The 16,370-nt window shown below is 30.9% G+C and overlaps 1 protein-coding gene across 3 annotated transcripts in view; it reads right to left on the bottom strand.

Annotated features, from left to right (window-relative positions):
- Nucleotides 1-371: 371 nt before the first annotated feature.
- The window catches only part of LOC101235723 (pre-mRNA-splicing factor SPF27), a 43,432-nt gene continuing 27,433 nt past the window's right edge, over nt 372-16,370 (bottom strand). For 2 of the 3 annotated variants that reach the window (XM_065799089.1, XM_065799088.1), the window contains 3 exons: nt 14,521-14,563; nt 14,386-14,423; nt 372-686 (listed from right to left, as the gene is read on the bottom strand). In XM_065799089.1, coding sequence (XP_065655161.1) covers nt 593-686; nt 14,386-14,423; nt 14,521-14,563 — 175 coding nt within the window. In that variant the 3' untranslated portion in view covers nt 372-592. Of the gene's footprint in view, nt 687-14,366; nt 14,424-14,520; nt 14,564-16,370 lie in introns of all 3 variants that reach the window. The other variant, XM_065799090.1, reaches the window with a different exon arrangement.

The following is a 16,370-nucleotide window of genomic DNA, read 5'->3' as shown; positions in this document are numbered from 1 at the left end:
TTTGTCATATTATTTAGTTATATTTGTCTTTATTATTTAGTTATAATATTTTAATATTATAACTAAATAATATAACATATATTTTGTTGTTATAACAACATATATTTTGTTGTTGTTATAACAAAATATTTTGTTGTTGTTATAACAACATATATTTTGTTGTTGTTATAACAACATATATTTTATTGTTGCTATAACAACATATATTTTGTTGTTGCTATAACAACATATATTTTGTTGTTGTTATAACAACATATATTTTGTTGTTGTGAACTTTAATAAATGAAAAAGATTAAAGCTTCGGATTTGTACTAGTTGTGCAAATAATTTTAGAAGATTCAAAGAAAGTCTTATAAAAAAAATTATTAAAATAAAAAAATCAAATATATTTTCCTACTGTTATATACCTTTATAGAGAAAACGTTTACTTTAATTCGTGTTAAAATCATCTAATTCTTATCAGTATGATAAATATATGTAATCGTTTTTGTTAATCAACAGAAACATGTTGCCAAAACTGCTTCAAATTTTCCCTCAAGACTTCAGCGTTTTTACGTTAGTTACAACAAGATTATCGCGTAAGGATGCGGATTTAAGCCACTTCTTGCCTTAACAACTCCACTTCAGTTTCAGTTTCGACAATTGCTCGTTCGATTTCGTAATTCTTGCTTACCAAACCAATCCAACTAAACATGGAAAAAATATATATTATGTGTTTCTAAAATATTTAATTTTCAAACAAGAACAGTATAAAAATGTACTTTTTTTAAATCCCCAAAAACACCGGGTAATTTTACTGAGTTTCAAAATGTCTTTCTCTCTTTTATTTATTTATATATATATATATATATATATATATATATATATATATATATATATATATATATATATATATCCTCAAAATAGATGTTCTTAAAAGAACATTTAAAATAAAAGTTTAATTGTATTTTGATTAAAAATATTATGTAATTTATAAGAGGACAGGAAATGCTTATCAACTAATTTTAAAAACACTTTTCCTATGTTAGTTGAAACATTTTTGCTATATGGGGGGTTTAACTAAATTACATTTCTAGTTCTATTTCTATTTTTTTAATTCTTTTTATCAGGGTCAAATTTTAGTTCAAAACTTTCAAAACCACTTTTTTAAAGGGCATCTTCAAATATTTGTTTAGAGAAACTGAATACATTTTCATTACAGAAGTTTTGGCTTAGCCTGGTATTAATTGAAATCGGGATTTGTTTTAGAATTTGGGTTGGATGATTTGAGTCAATATTAATATACAATAATTTATCATTTGGTTTTTTGAAAGGCTTATATGAATTTTCAGAGAGGTTAAATGTGACATCAATATATATATATATATATATATATATATATATATATATATATATATATATATATATATATATATATATGTATATATATATATATATATATTTATATATATATATTTTTTAATTCTGTTTCACTACCAATAAGGCTGCAAGCAACGACTATTAAGTTGGGAATTACTAGAAAAAAAGAATAGAGTTAAAGACAAAGGAAACGGTTGACAGAAGACTTGAAAAGTTGTTGGTTATATGAGTCAGGAAAACATGAAGATGGGAGTTCCCAAAGGGTTGAAGTGTGGGGAAAAATACTAGACAAAATTTTTTAGAGCATGCAGGACTGAATGACAATGCGAGAATGAGTTTTAGTTAATGGAACTAGCAATGATAGCTCCTTTGAGCAACGACCATGATAGTATTTGTAGAAAAGAGAAAGAGGTGCAACTTAACGACAATGAGAAAGAGGCTAACTACGTTTACAACATGTTTTTGGACTTTGTCTCAAAGAGAAAGAGCATCATTAGAAGAACCAGCTCAAATATGACAACATCATTCCATACAGGGACATATAAGAGATTTGAGGTAGAGAATGGAATCAGGAGTAAGAAAATGGCGAGCATGATAAAGAGAATCAACTTAAGCAGATGCTATTTCAGCAATCCATTATATATATGGTTTCCATGAATGTCAGTAGAAAACAATAATCCAAGAAGATGTAAAGAAGAAGACTCAGTGAGAGAGTTGTTATTCATTAATATAGTAATGTCAACATTATTGCGATAGTTGTTTGCAGTAAATAACTGAGTTTTGTTAGAGTTAAAATTTACAAGACACTGAGAGCCCCAATCTGTTACAAAAGTGAGATCAGATTGAAGATCGGCTGCTATTTAAAGTGATCAAAAATGAAAAGAGTTTTTGTCAAGACAGATTATAAAGTTGAGTCATCAGCAAAAGAGCTACTTTAGATGTAAGGTTGTTGGGAAGATCATTAATGTAGATCAGAAACAAAACAGAACTAAGGAAAGAACCTTGAGGTACCCCAGAAATGACTGGAAATGAAGGTGTTGGCCTTCGAGGATGACTTGAAAAAAGCTGTTAGAAACTTTTCGATAATCTCAAAAACATTCCCAGATACACAAAATGAAACAAGTTTATGGAAAAGATCAGCATGCCAAACATTTTCAAAAGTTTTAGATATAAAATCTTTCAGTAAAAGTAGTTAGCAAGTCAGGGGTAGAGCAAGAGGATCTAAAACCGTATTCATTGTATGACAGTTATTCGACTCAAGATGGGATGTGAGAAATTTGTTGATTAAAGATTTAAAGCCTTGCTAATAACAGAAAAAAGACTGATTGGACAATAATTGGAGGGGTTAGAATGTTCACCAGAGTTTTTGAAAATTGGAACAAATGTCTTTTTTCAGCATGCAGGAAAACAAAATGGGTTAACCTGTTCAATTGAAATTAAAGGAAGTGAATGGCTATAAGATTCAAGAGTTAAATTAGAAGAAAAGTTCTCTCTCTCTTTATATATATATATATATATATATATATATATATATATATATATATATATATATATATATATATATATATATATATATATATATTGGATGGACAAGTGCTCTGATGGTAGGCCATATGTGTTTCAGCAAGACTCAGCTCCTGCTCACACCTCCAATTTGGTACAGGGTTGGCTTGAAGAGAATCTCCCTATGTTCTGGTCGAAGCACTTTTGGCCTCCAAACTCACCAGATCTCAATCCATTGGACTATTATGTCTGGAGCACTTGGGAACGTGAGACCAATAAATCAAGTCACAACACTGTTGAATCTCTAAAGCGAGCAATTACTACTACAGCTGCCAACATGTTGGCCGATGAGGTGAAGCATGCCTGCTCCAGGTTCAGAAAGTGTATTGAACAAGTCATTGAAGCTAAAGGCAGCTGGATTGAGTGAAATGAAAGCTCTTATATGTGTACATTACTGTTTAAAACTTCAGAAATATAACTTTGAAACTAATACTTTTATTGTAATTTTTATTTTGTGTCAAAAAAGTCCGGATTTCGAGCATCCACCCTGTAAATACATATATATATATATATATATATATATATATATATATATATATATATATATATATATATATATATATATATATATATATATATATACAGTATTGGACAAAACGAGTGCAACCAAATAATGCTAATTTAGTTTCATTATATAAAAGTGCTGCATTTTTTCAATTTAGAGAAATAACTATGTAACTATTTAGAGACAAAGTTCTTCAAGTTTTATTCATCACAAAGTTCAATATTTGTACACGAAAATTAACAAATTAATCAAAAGTATTAAAAAAAGTTAATTTCCTTCTGGACAAAACAAGTGCAACCCAACAAAATATTGACCAAGCTGTATTTCGCTATCAATATTTCGCGGCAAATCCTTTGTTGTCGATCACAGCCTTGCATCTTCGAGGCATAGATTCGATCAGGTGATCAATGAAACTTTGTGGAATTGCTGCCCAGGCCTTTTGGATTTGTTCAAACAGTTGATCCTTATTACGAACACCTTCACGATTAATTCTGCGGTTGACGATCTCCCACAGGTTCTCGATAAGGTTGAGATCTGGAGATTGAGGCGGCCAATCCATCATCGATAGGTGGTTGTCTTGAAACCACTGCTTGACTACTTTTGCAGTGTGTTTCGGATTGTTGTCTTGCTGAAAAACCCATTTTATTGGCATATTCCATTCAGCATGAGGTAACATAACATCTTTCAGGATATTTTTATACATGAAATGGTCCATTATTCCATTGTTTTGATGTATTGGACCTAGACCGTTAGCAGAAAAACACCCCCAGACCATTACATTGCCTCCACCATGCTTCACGGTCTTATGGCAGTAACGTAAATCGAGGCGTTTTCCGGCCGGTCGACGTACACGGCAAATGCCATCGCTCCCAATAATGTTGAGCTTCAATTTATCACTGAACAGGACAGTTCGCCATTTCTGCACATTTCAGTCAATATGAGATGTAGCAAACAGGAGTCTTTTCTTCTAGTTTTTTAGTGAAATCAGCGGTTTCTTTGCAGGGCGTCGAGAAAACAATCCGGCTTCAACAGCACGTTGTCTGATTGTTCGGTCCGATACAGACAGCTCTAATTGCTTTTGTATCTCGACTGATGATATCCAGGGATCCTTCTTGGCAGATCTGACGATCATAGAATCCTCTCTAGAAGTGGTGGAACGCGGTCTTCCACCTTTGTTATCTGCTGCCAACTTCCCCGTAGAATGATATTTGGAACATAGTCTTGATAGGGTCCATTTTTTCACGCGATATTTATCACAAATACTTTTTTGTGACATTCCACTTACGTAATTGCCAATAATTTTCTTTCTTAGTTCCAACTCAAGACTGTTGGGAGCCATTTTTGCACTTGAAGTCATAAAAATAGTAAAAATAAATAATCACGCTTCTCAAGGCTTACCGTGTTACATTTACCTTGTGATGATACAATAATGCTCTGTGAAACACAACGTCTTGGTTGGATGCGGACTGTATTGATGTAATGAAACGCTTGTTGTATTTCACTTCTTAAATTGATGTACTTCGATAAAACGCTTTGATAAAACTCACTTTGATAAACTGTCTTGATAATACTGACTGATTGACTTCCATATACTGACTGAATTACATGTCGATTTACATGTCTCTTATATAGTAAAATGAACCTGTGTGAATCTGTTCTGGAAGATTCTAGATGCTTCTTTTCGATGCTTTTGGAAGCCTCTGGATGCGTCTGGATGCTTCTGAATGTTTCTGGATATTTCTGGATGCTTCCAGATGCTTCTTCTGGAAACTTCTGGAAGCTTCTGCATGCTTCTGGAAACTTCTGAATACTTCCTTTAATTATTAAAAAACTTCAGTGAAGTTGACACGGACCAGACTTAAAAAAATGAAACAAACCAAAAAAGTTACACTTGTTTTGTCTGCTGCAAAATGACACTTGTCAACGAAATTCTGCCTGTGTGCTGTCACCTGTCAGCTGATTGCTCATGTCATGGGATGCTATGACTCCAGACTCCTGAACTGTTTGCTGTGGTAGTATAGTTCGTTTCGTTTTTAAGACATGTAAAATTAGGAACACTTTTTAGCATTGTTCGATGTTGGTTGCAAATATTTTGTCCAATACTGTATGTATATATATATATATATATATATATATATATATATATATATATATATATATATATATATATATATATATATATATATATATAAGTGTCATTTTGCAGCAGACAAAACAAGTGTAACTTTTTGGGTTTGTTTCATTTTTTTAAGTCTGGTCCGTGTCAACGTCACTGAAGTTTTTTAATAATTAAAGGAAGTATTCAGAAGTTTCCAGAAGCATGCAGAAGCTTCCAGAAGTTTCCAGAAGAAGCATCTGGAAGCATCCAGAAATATCCAGAAACATTCAGAAGCATCCAGACGCATCCAGAGGCTTCCAAAAGCATCGAAAAGAAGCATCTAGAATCTTCCAGAACAGATTCACACAGGTTCATTTTACTATATAAGAGACATGTAAATCGACATGTAATTCAGTCAGTATATGGAAGTCAATCAGTCAGTATTATCAAGACAGTTTATCAAAGTGAGTTTTATCAAAGCGTTTTATCGAAGTACATCAATTTAAGAAGTGAAATACAACAAGCGTTTCATTACATCAATACAGTCCGCATCCAACCAAGACGTTGTGTTTCACAGAGCATTATTGTATCATCACAAGGTAAATGTAACACGGTAAGCCTTGAGAAGCGTGATTATTTATTTTTACTATTTTTATGACTTCAAGTGCAAAAATGGCTCCCAACAGTCTTGAGTTGGAACTAAGAAAGAAAATTATTGGCAATTACGTAAGTGGAATGTCACAAAAAAGTATTTGTGATAAATATCGCGTGAAAAAATGGACCCTATCAAGACTATGTTCCAAATATCATTCTACGGGGAAGTTGGCAGCAGATAACAAAGGTGGAAGACCGCGTTCCACCACTTCTAGAGAGGATTCTATGATCGTCAGATCTGCCAAGAAGGATCCCTGGATATCATCAGTCGAGATACAAAAGCAATTAGAGCTGTCTGTATCGGACCGAACAATCAGACAACGTGCTGTTGAAGCCGGATTGTTTTCTCGACGCCCTGCAAAGAAACCGCTGATTTCACTAAAAAACTAGAAGAAAAGACTCCTGTTTGCTACATCTCATATTGACTGAAATGTGCAGAAATGGCGAACTGTCCTGTTCAGTGATAAATTGAAGCTCAACATTATTGGGAGCGATGGCATTTGCCGTGTACGTCGACCGGCCGGAAAACGCCTCGATTTACGTTACTGCCATAAGACCGTGAAGCATGGTGGAGGCAATGTAATGGTCTGGGGGTGTTTTTCTGCTAACGGTCTAGGTCCAATACATCAAAACAATGGAATAATGGACCATTTCATGTATAAAAATATCCTGAAAGATGTTATGTTACCTCATGCTGAATGGAATATGCCAATAAAATGGGTTTTTCAGCAAGACAACAATCCGAAACACACTGCAAAAGTAGTCAAGCAGTGGTTTCAAGACAACCACCTATCGATGATGGATTGGCCGCCTCAATCTCCAGATCTCAACCTTATCGAGAACCTGTGGGAGATCGTCAACCGCAGAATTAATCGTGAAGGTGTTCGTAATAAGGATCAACTGTTTGAACAAATCCAAAAGGCCTGGGCAGCAATTCCACAAAGTTTCATTGATCACCTGATCGAATCTATGCCTCGAAGATGCAAGGCTGTGATCGACAACAAAGGATTTGCCGCAAAATATTGATAGCGAAATACAGCTTGGTCAATATTTTGTTGGGTTGCACTTGTTTTGTCCAGAAGGAAATTAACTTTTTTTAATACTTTTGATTAATTTGTTAATTTTCGTGTACAAATATTGAACTTTGTGATGAATAAAACTTGAAGAACTTTGTCTCTAAATAGTTACATAGTTATTTCTCTAAATTGAAAAAATGCAGCACTTTTATATAATGAAACTAAATTAGCATTATTTGGTTGCACTCGTTTTGTCCAATACTGTATATATATATATATATATATATATATATATATATATATATATATATATATATATATATATATATATATATATATATATATATATATATATATATATATATATATATATATATATATATATATATATATATATATGTATTTACAGGGTGGATGCTCGAAATCCGGACTTTTTTGACACAAAATAAAAATTACAATAAAAGTATTAGTTTCAAAGTTATATTTCTGAAGTTTTAAACAGTAATGTACACATATAAGAGCTTTCATTTCACTCAATCCAGCTGCCTTTAGCTTCAATGACTTGCTCAATACACTTTCTGAACCTGGAGCAGGCATGCTTCACCTCATCGGCCAACATGTTGGCAGCTGTAGTAGTAATTGCTCGCTTTAGAGATTCAACAGTGTTGTGACTTGATTTATTGGTCTCACGTTCCCAAGTGCTCCAGACATAATAGTCCAATGGATTGAGATCTGGTGAGTTTGGAGGCCAAAAGTGCTTCGACCAGAACATAGGGAGATTCTCTTCAAGCCAACCCTGTACCAAATTGGAGGTATGAGCAGGAGCTGAGTCTTGCTGAAACACATATGGCCCACCACTGGAACACTTGTCCATCCAAGGTTTCACCACCTTAATCAGAAGGTCTAAGTAGACTTCTTTGTTGACATTTTGGCCCTTTAGGAAGAAGTGTGGTGGCATGACATGGCCTTTGCTGGAAACAGACATAAAGACATGGACAGTGGCTGGAAATTTTGTCTGACCAATCACTGGTACATCTTCAGGGTCTTGAGCCAACCATCTGTCATTTCTTCTGTTCACTTTGGCATCCACAGTAAAAATTTTCTCATCGCTGAAAAAACAAAGTTTACCGGCAGCTTCATGTTTTATTGATGCTAAAAGTACGGAACACTTAGCCACTCTCTTCTTCTTTATTAAAGCAGACAGCATCTGCCTGACTTTCAGGACATAGGACTTGTACCTAAGGTCATCACAGATCACTCTTCTCATGGTGTAATGAGACACATTCATATCTTTGCTCAGTTTCCTGATGGAGGTGCTGGGGTTTTTGTTGATCGACTTCTGTACTCTGCTGATGAAGGCCTTATTCCTGATTGGTTTGTGAGCAGTCTTTTCTTTTCGTTCTACAGACTCTGCACCACCATTAAACCTCTTTGCAATATCATAAACTGTGCTTTTTGGGAAGCCAAACCATTTTATAATCTCTGGGACAGAGTGCCCGGCGCGGAGGGACTCAACCACTGCAACTCTACGGTCATATTCCTTTGACATGATGTGCTAAATTTGCGATTTTAATTTTTTTTCCCGAGAGTACAATGTTTGTTTTGATTAATGTTTGAATTTCGCAAAATAGAATTTAAAAACAAAAAAATGCCGGCAAATTTAAAATTGTCCGGATTTCGAGCATCCACCCTGTATATGTTAGTGTATTCTACAAATACAGTGCTCAATGTTCTTAAAGAATAAAGCAATAATAAATTAAATTAGTAAAAACACTTATCTAGATTTTTCAGGAAGCCTAATGAACCTGATGGAGGAACAAATTGTTGAAGAAAAATCTAGATAAGTGTTCTTACTAATTAGTCAATGAAGTGACACCTTAATAAAATAAACAAATAAAATAAAAAAATATTAAGACAAGGAAATAATAAAGAAAATAAACTACATTAATACAAGTAATAAAAAAAAAAAGAAGTAATAGGAGCAATAATCAGAACAAAAATATTAAAGGGGTAAGGCTAAGAAAAATGAAAAAAAAAAGAAATGATATGAGATAAGATGAGTGAGAAAAAAATGTAAGAGAAAACAAAAATTTTAATGACAGTAAGTTCAGAATGATAGAGTGAGAGAAAAAAACTTTCGTAGAAAAATATAAAAAACCAAACTAAAGGCAAATTTAAATTAAAAAAATATATACATACCCTACTACATACAATATTAAAGCCTATATTACGCATTACATAGATTAGTTAAACAAAAGTAAATAAGATATAAAAAAAGCAACAAAAACTAAATTGACAGAGAAAAATGTAAAAAAATAAATACATTCAACATTTTTTAAATACATAAATACAAAACATATAAACAATGTACAAAATTAATTAAAATTGCACTTTTTCTTTTTTTTGCATAAAATATTAAAATAGTAGTAATCACTTCTTTACCATTTTTGAAATTTTTTCTGAATTGAAGTTCTTTACAAGTTCCCGGATAAATGAATATTTCCTATGGAGCAACATGCTGTTTCCTCCAAGTTCTTCATCCATTACTATGCGAGACTTCGGTCAAGAACATAATGATGTATTGTGACAACCGATGTATTGTGGTTTTTCCAGTTGTTTTTTTTAGTAAAACACCTTTGTAACTGATTGACTGAAGAAATCCCATTTTTTCTTCCAGTGTTTACATTTTTAGCGTTCACTACAATCATTATACTCTTATATAAATTGTATTCATTGAAAATAGCTGTTATATCTTAAACAACAGTATCTATTTTTCCATCTGGTAGATCTAGTGCTTGTAACTTAATTTCTCTTTGTTTATTCCTTAATACTAACACTTGATATTCTTGGTAATATGCTAATACTTTTACCATCAAAGTGCAGCTTTCTAAATGTAGTATTTTTTTAATCTCTTCTTTAGGTTTAACATCTTTTTTAATAATCAATCTGAATTTACCAGGCTGTGAAGGTGTCTGAATGTTGATCCAATCTTGAGATAACTGTCAACAAATGGTTGCTGCCTTGCTGGTTGATAACTTTGAAGTTACTAATTTGGTTGCAGTTTTATTTTTGCTACAGTTCTTGCTGGTACTTGTGAACTGTTCTTCTGGATCTTTAGACTCTTGATATTCTGCTGATACTCTGATTCGGAAGTTGATGTTATTGCTGTTGTTGTTTCTGTTGTTGAAGTAGACTTCAAGGACATTTTTCTTGTTTTGGATGAATGGATAATTTTTAAACTAGCAGCCTTCCCAGTTGTATACAGTTGTATATTATATAGTTGTATATAGTTGCATAAAACAAGAAAATAATCAAAGAATAAAAGAACAAATAGATTTAATAAAACAAAAACAAAAAAATCACTTAAAAGCAAAGCACCAAGTTAAAAGTAAAAAAAGCCAAAAAATGTTCGAAATAATAATAAAAAGAACTAATTAAAACATAAACTAATTAAAAAGTAAATTGCTACCAAATTTTCTAAACCTTTTTTTTTCGCCAAAACTAACAAAGGAATATTATTTTTTTGTTTTATTTTATTTTGTAGAAGTTTTTGTGTTTGCATTTTTGTTTTGTAGTTTTTGCTTTCATTTTGTAGTTTTTGTGTTTTGTTTTTTCGTTTGCGTTTTTTTTGGTGATGTTTTGCTAATTATTTTTGTTTGCTGCTGTTATTAATTATTAGTGTTTTCATATTTTTTGTCTTATTACTTAACTATAGCTTTATCGTTATAATTATTTTAAATTAATTCAATTTACGCATGCTTTTATTTATTACCATTGCTGTTGATTTTTTTTGTTTGTTTATTTTATTTTAGTGTCACTCCAATGACTAGTTTATAACTATATAAGTGAAACCTAACCTAACTTTGTAAAGTTATAAAAACATGTAATTTTTAAATTTTTTGTTGAATAAATGGATATACCCAACCTGTCCTTTGCTTTTAATCTGAGGATGATGCAGTCTTTTGTTCTTACTGCAGTCGTTCACTATCTTATTTTGGGTTGTCAAAAACTTTATTCAATGAATAATATTTTCTTTATTTACACATTAATATTTTGCCTTCAGCACTTATTCCAGTTTTGCCTATACAACTTGAATTGAAAATAAACTACTTTAAACATACTTACTTTTTCTCAATTTGCTTTATGCATTCTTTGTCTCCTATGCATGGATTCTCACAGGAACAGATAGTGACCAATAACCTGGATTTTGAGCTGTCTCTTTCTGTAATCTTCCAGTAAGTGTTGCGCTCGCCTCATAAACGAAAAGTACCGAGTTCGATCCCCACTGTGTCCCTGGTAGTAACGTGCTCAACTTGTTTCTTCGTGCAGCGGCCGTGTTCATCAAGGTTTGTGTTTCGGAGTTAGAGAGTTGAGAGAGGGTTGTAACCACAAAAATAGCCTCCTCGACTGTAGTGGCCTTCTCGGCCTTGGGGAGGTGAATATTTAAAAAAAAAAAAAAAGGGTGCTAGTTCTTGTTCTAGTGGAGTAGTTTTTTCTTTGTGACTTATAAAATCGTACAAGATTCTTCATCCAGATTGTCTTATTATTTTCAGTAGTGGAAGCACTTTTTTATAGAACATTATGATTAAAGATAATAATTAAACATATTTCTGAAAGACAATATTAATTAATTTAAGTGCTATTGTACTTCTACATTATTTGACATCTGGTGAATACAAATTTATATATAATTATTAGTGTTTTAAATCTTACTAATTTTGTTAAACTTCTAGATGACTTAAAAAAATTCTAGGAAGTTTTAAAGATTTCTAAAAACATTCAGCACAGTGCAAAAAATTCTAGAAAGTTTCATAAAGTTAAAGAAAATTCTAGGCTTCAGAAAGTCATAATACTATTGCCTGCAATCATTAATTATATACAATTTTAAAAATTTTATGTTGTGGGTGACCTTTTTTGAAAACAAATCAGAATAAAATCCATTTTAATTACTTTTGAGTTAAAGTTTATCGATTTATGACACAGAAAATTAATTAATTTACAAAAAGTTAAAAAATCATAACCTTAACATGTGCTTAAAAATGTAATAATGATAAACTTTAATTGAAGATTGAAAATGCTTAAGAGAATGAAGAAAAATTAATGGATATGCTTTGAGAATGCAGAAAAATCTATGGATAGTTTTTATCGACCTACAGTTATTATAAAAACAACGCTTTGTGTTTATAAATACTTTATTAAAACTATAATTATTATATACCGAGTTTTATTTAAAATAAAAAATTGCCTGATACCGCTTTAAGACATATAATACTGGAAATTCTTTAAATATTTTTGAAAACAGGCTTTAGATTATGTAAAAATCAAACAACTAACACTATAACATTAACAGAGATATTAAAGGGTATTTGCACTTATTTATAACATTTAAGGAGGCTATCTGCAAAACGCACTAAGTACAGGTAAACTGATTTTGTGGAAACGACAAAAATCAAACTACTCAGTTGCTCATTGACAGAAATTGATAGTTTATTTGTCTACTTTTAGAACAAAAAAACTTTTAATAGGTCTAATATTTAAAAAGATTTCAGCATATAAAATGTGTAAATAGAACTAACCCAAAACTTTTATTTTTGTGACTTTTTGTGTTAAGATCAGATTTTATTGTTGTTGTTATTGTTGTTGTTTAAAATAATTTTTATGCTTTGAAAACAGTTTATTTAAAAAACTTTCAATAGCATGGCAACTTGGAATTTTAGTTAAAAAATACAACTTTAATTGAATCATTTGTTTCAGAAAGCTGTCAAGTGATATTTTTTTCTAAAACAATTTTATTAAAGATTATGGCCTACTTTAGTCACACTGTTTTATGCAGAAACATATAAACTAATAAGCCTTTCAATAGGTGGTATTTTGCTATGAAATTTTTGTTTATTGCAGAAACCTGTCAAGTTCAACAACATTGAGGCTTTCTGCAGTAAATTTTGTATTTTGTGTACATAACATAAAAACAAAAAAAACTAAAATGCGCATTTAGCAAAAAGGTGAGGCCAATAAATTCCCAAAGGATGTTTGTTCCATAACACTACATAATTTGAAAAATTAAGTTTCTTGCAGAACTAAGCATCTAATTCTTCTCAGTGATGGCCCTTCAGGGCAAAACAAAAATCATTATATAATGATATAATGAGATTGGTGGATCTTTGAGAAATAAAAGAAATTAAGAATCTCACTATTTAATGATGATTTTTATTGAAAGAATTTTTGATTTTTGTTTTGAATATTTCTCAAATTTTCAAGAGAAATTTTTAAAACTGCTTTTCACTACTTCACAGTCAGGGGTCACTCATTCTTAAACTAAGATCAAAATTTTGGTTGCATTAAATGTGTTATTCGAAGAGTTGACAGAGTTTAGCTTTACTGTTCACTAAGAAACAAACAACATGATCTATGCTTTTAATACTTGATGACCACATTTTTACAAAATGAAAAATAAAAAAAAAAAAAAAAATAGACTCAGAAAAGTCAAAAAGGCAGAATTTCTTTTAAAGTATACACCTACAAAGAGTTCTATCACAACTAAATTGACAAAGGAAAAGTGGTTACTAAGCACATTATTGACAGTTTTATTTCCTCAATGTTCACACTCAAAAAACATTGTGCAGTTTTGAAGGACGCTAGAAAGTTTGAAAAGGACGCTAAAAAGTTTGACAATAACTAACAATAGGGAGGGGGTGTTAAGACAAAAACAATGTCAATTCTTGAAAACTTTTTTTTAAAAAAAGTTTATAGTTTTATCCTCTATGATGTAAATATTTTCAGATTTTAAAGGTAATTGCACATACATGTGGTATAAAAATTGTATGCTTGCTTGTGCTGACAAGAAGAATTATACTAATTGCGATGTAAACGATACTGAAAAATCCATAATGCAAACATAACTTAAATTTAGAAATGATCTTGCTTTTTTCTTTAACATATGAAAGAACAATTTATGTCATGATAGTTACATCAATTCAGTACTGTTAAGAATAAATGTATAATTAAACAAGAAAAAAATTGATGGCATACATATTTTTAATTTTGTTTCAGGAGGGAGGTGTAAGAAAAACTGATATCATTTTTAAGGGGGTCTTCCAAGAAAAACTGATATCATTTTCCAGGGGGTCTGTCATTAAAGACAAACTGCAGTTGTTCAAAAAAATGTACTAACACATAAAGTAGAAACAAACCTTTCTTCAAGCCTTTGCAACTCAGCGCCAGCTTTTTTCTAAAATGTTAAACAGTTTATTAAAAATGACTGAACATGACCTATGAACAATCACAGGGGATTAATTACCAAAGTTTCTAGCAATTTAAACAAGTACCTGTTCACTTTTACGATTCCAATTTATTTCTTGTATTCTTCTTCTAAAGTTCAAAAAAACATAAAAAAAAAAAAAATAAATAAAACTAATATATTAAAATATTAATACTTTAAATAAAAAAATATTTAAAATTTTATTTTTATTCATCTTTCTTATACATTTATATATTTTCTTTATATAATTTAAAAAATTTTCAATAAGTAATTAAACAATTTATTTCAATTCCTCACAATCTATAGTAAAAAAAAGAGGGTTGCTAGAAAATGTAAAAAATTATAGATAAACAACAAACTATTATCATAGATCATACATAAAAGACAAAAAAAATAAAATAAAAAATAAATAAAACAGGGCTGTGGAGTCGGAGTTGCAACATTTTGAATGTTGCAACAAATCGAAACTCCAACTCCAATAGTAAAACTTCTCGGTATTGCACGTCCATGTACAAAATATTTAACCTTTAAAAAATTTTTCATATGTTTGGCAAAAATTTTTTTTCTAATTATCGCGTAATATTTTGTAAAGAATTCAAAGAATTTTGCTTTGGAGTCAGAGTTGGAGTCTTGCTCTGAAAATTTCAATAATTGGAGTCAGAGTCGGTACTTTATTTTTACGACTCCTCACCCCTGAAATAAAGCCCAACTAATGAGTGCTACTTTTGTGCTGAGATTTTGAATTGAATAAATGAAACAATTGTTGAACAAAATTAAATATTTTTAACATTAAATTTCTAAAAGACAAAATTTGTGAAGCATAAGCCCTTTTGAAATGGTGCTGCTTCTGCTTTAAAGTTAACCAAAAGTGGAAGAAAATCTGGATTCTTTGAAGTTGCAAACTCCATTCTAATCTCTATTTCAGTTAATTCTTTACCACTTTTTTATTTAGGATTAACAATATTAGCCAAGAAATGAGCTGGGGTCATCGCCTGTTGTATTCTTTTGGATAAATTCTTCTTAGCATCTTGGCTAAGCTTAGGACCCTCTGAAGATTTTTCCATATCACTACACTGTCACCAATAGTACTACTGTCCTGCTGCATTTTGTCTAATGCAACAGCAATTGGTTTAAGCGTTTGTAACAGTTCTTCTGCACTTCGCTTTACACCAAGGTTGTTCTATTTTCTTCACAAATTGTTAATAGAATCGGCCAGTGTTTTAGATAGGATTCAATACAATCAGCTAATGTGTTTCATCTGACATTTTGGGGCATTTTAAGTCATAGCCCCTCTTTTGTTTAGTATGTAGCAGCAGTAAAATGGAAGTTCCTAAAATATCTAACAACTTGAACAATCTGCTTCTTGATGTTTAGAATTGCCAAATCTTGGGATCAACAGAATGAGAATATGAGCTGAATATCCATATATAATTACATTAACATTATCTCAAGTTTCCTATTGTTGTCTCATTTTTGACACATTTGCTGCATTATCAGTTACTACACTGCAAACTTTACAACCAAATTGTTTTTTGCATTTGTTGATAGAATTAACAGCAACGTCAACTAGTCAATGTTCTGTTAAGAAAGTTTGTCTTTCAGACAGTTGTTTGGTTGATATTTTTTAAAGTTTCTTGACAAATAATTATGTTTTCGTCATCTTTAACATCTTTCAGAAAATTACATTTACCAGCACTTTTGTGGTTTCTCATTTGAGCAACCAAAATTTGAATATACTCTTATATAAAAGGAATATATCTATATTTATTATATAAATAGTAACAAAAACAGAAATTAATGTAATTAGTCAATAAGTTAAAACATGAAAAAAAAAACTTACTTATATGGATACAAATCTTACAATAAATTTAAAAATTTAATGATTTATATGACTAATATATATATATGTATACATAT

The sequence above is a fragment of the Hydra vulgaris genome, chromosome 06 (assembly GCF_038396675.1).
Source record: "Hydra vulgaris chromosome 06, alternate assembly HydraT2T_AEP".
Taxonomy (NCBI): Eukaryota; Metazoa; Cnidaria; class Hydrozoa; order Anthoathecata; family Hydridae; genus Hydra; species Hydra vulgaris.
Note: the sequence above shows the minus strand (reverse complement) of the source record. Positions and strands in the feature narration are given on the sequence as shown.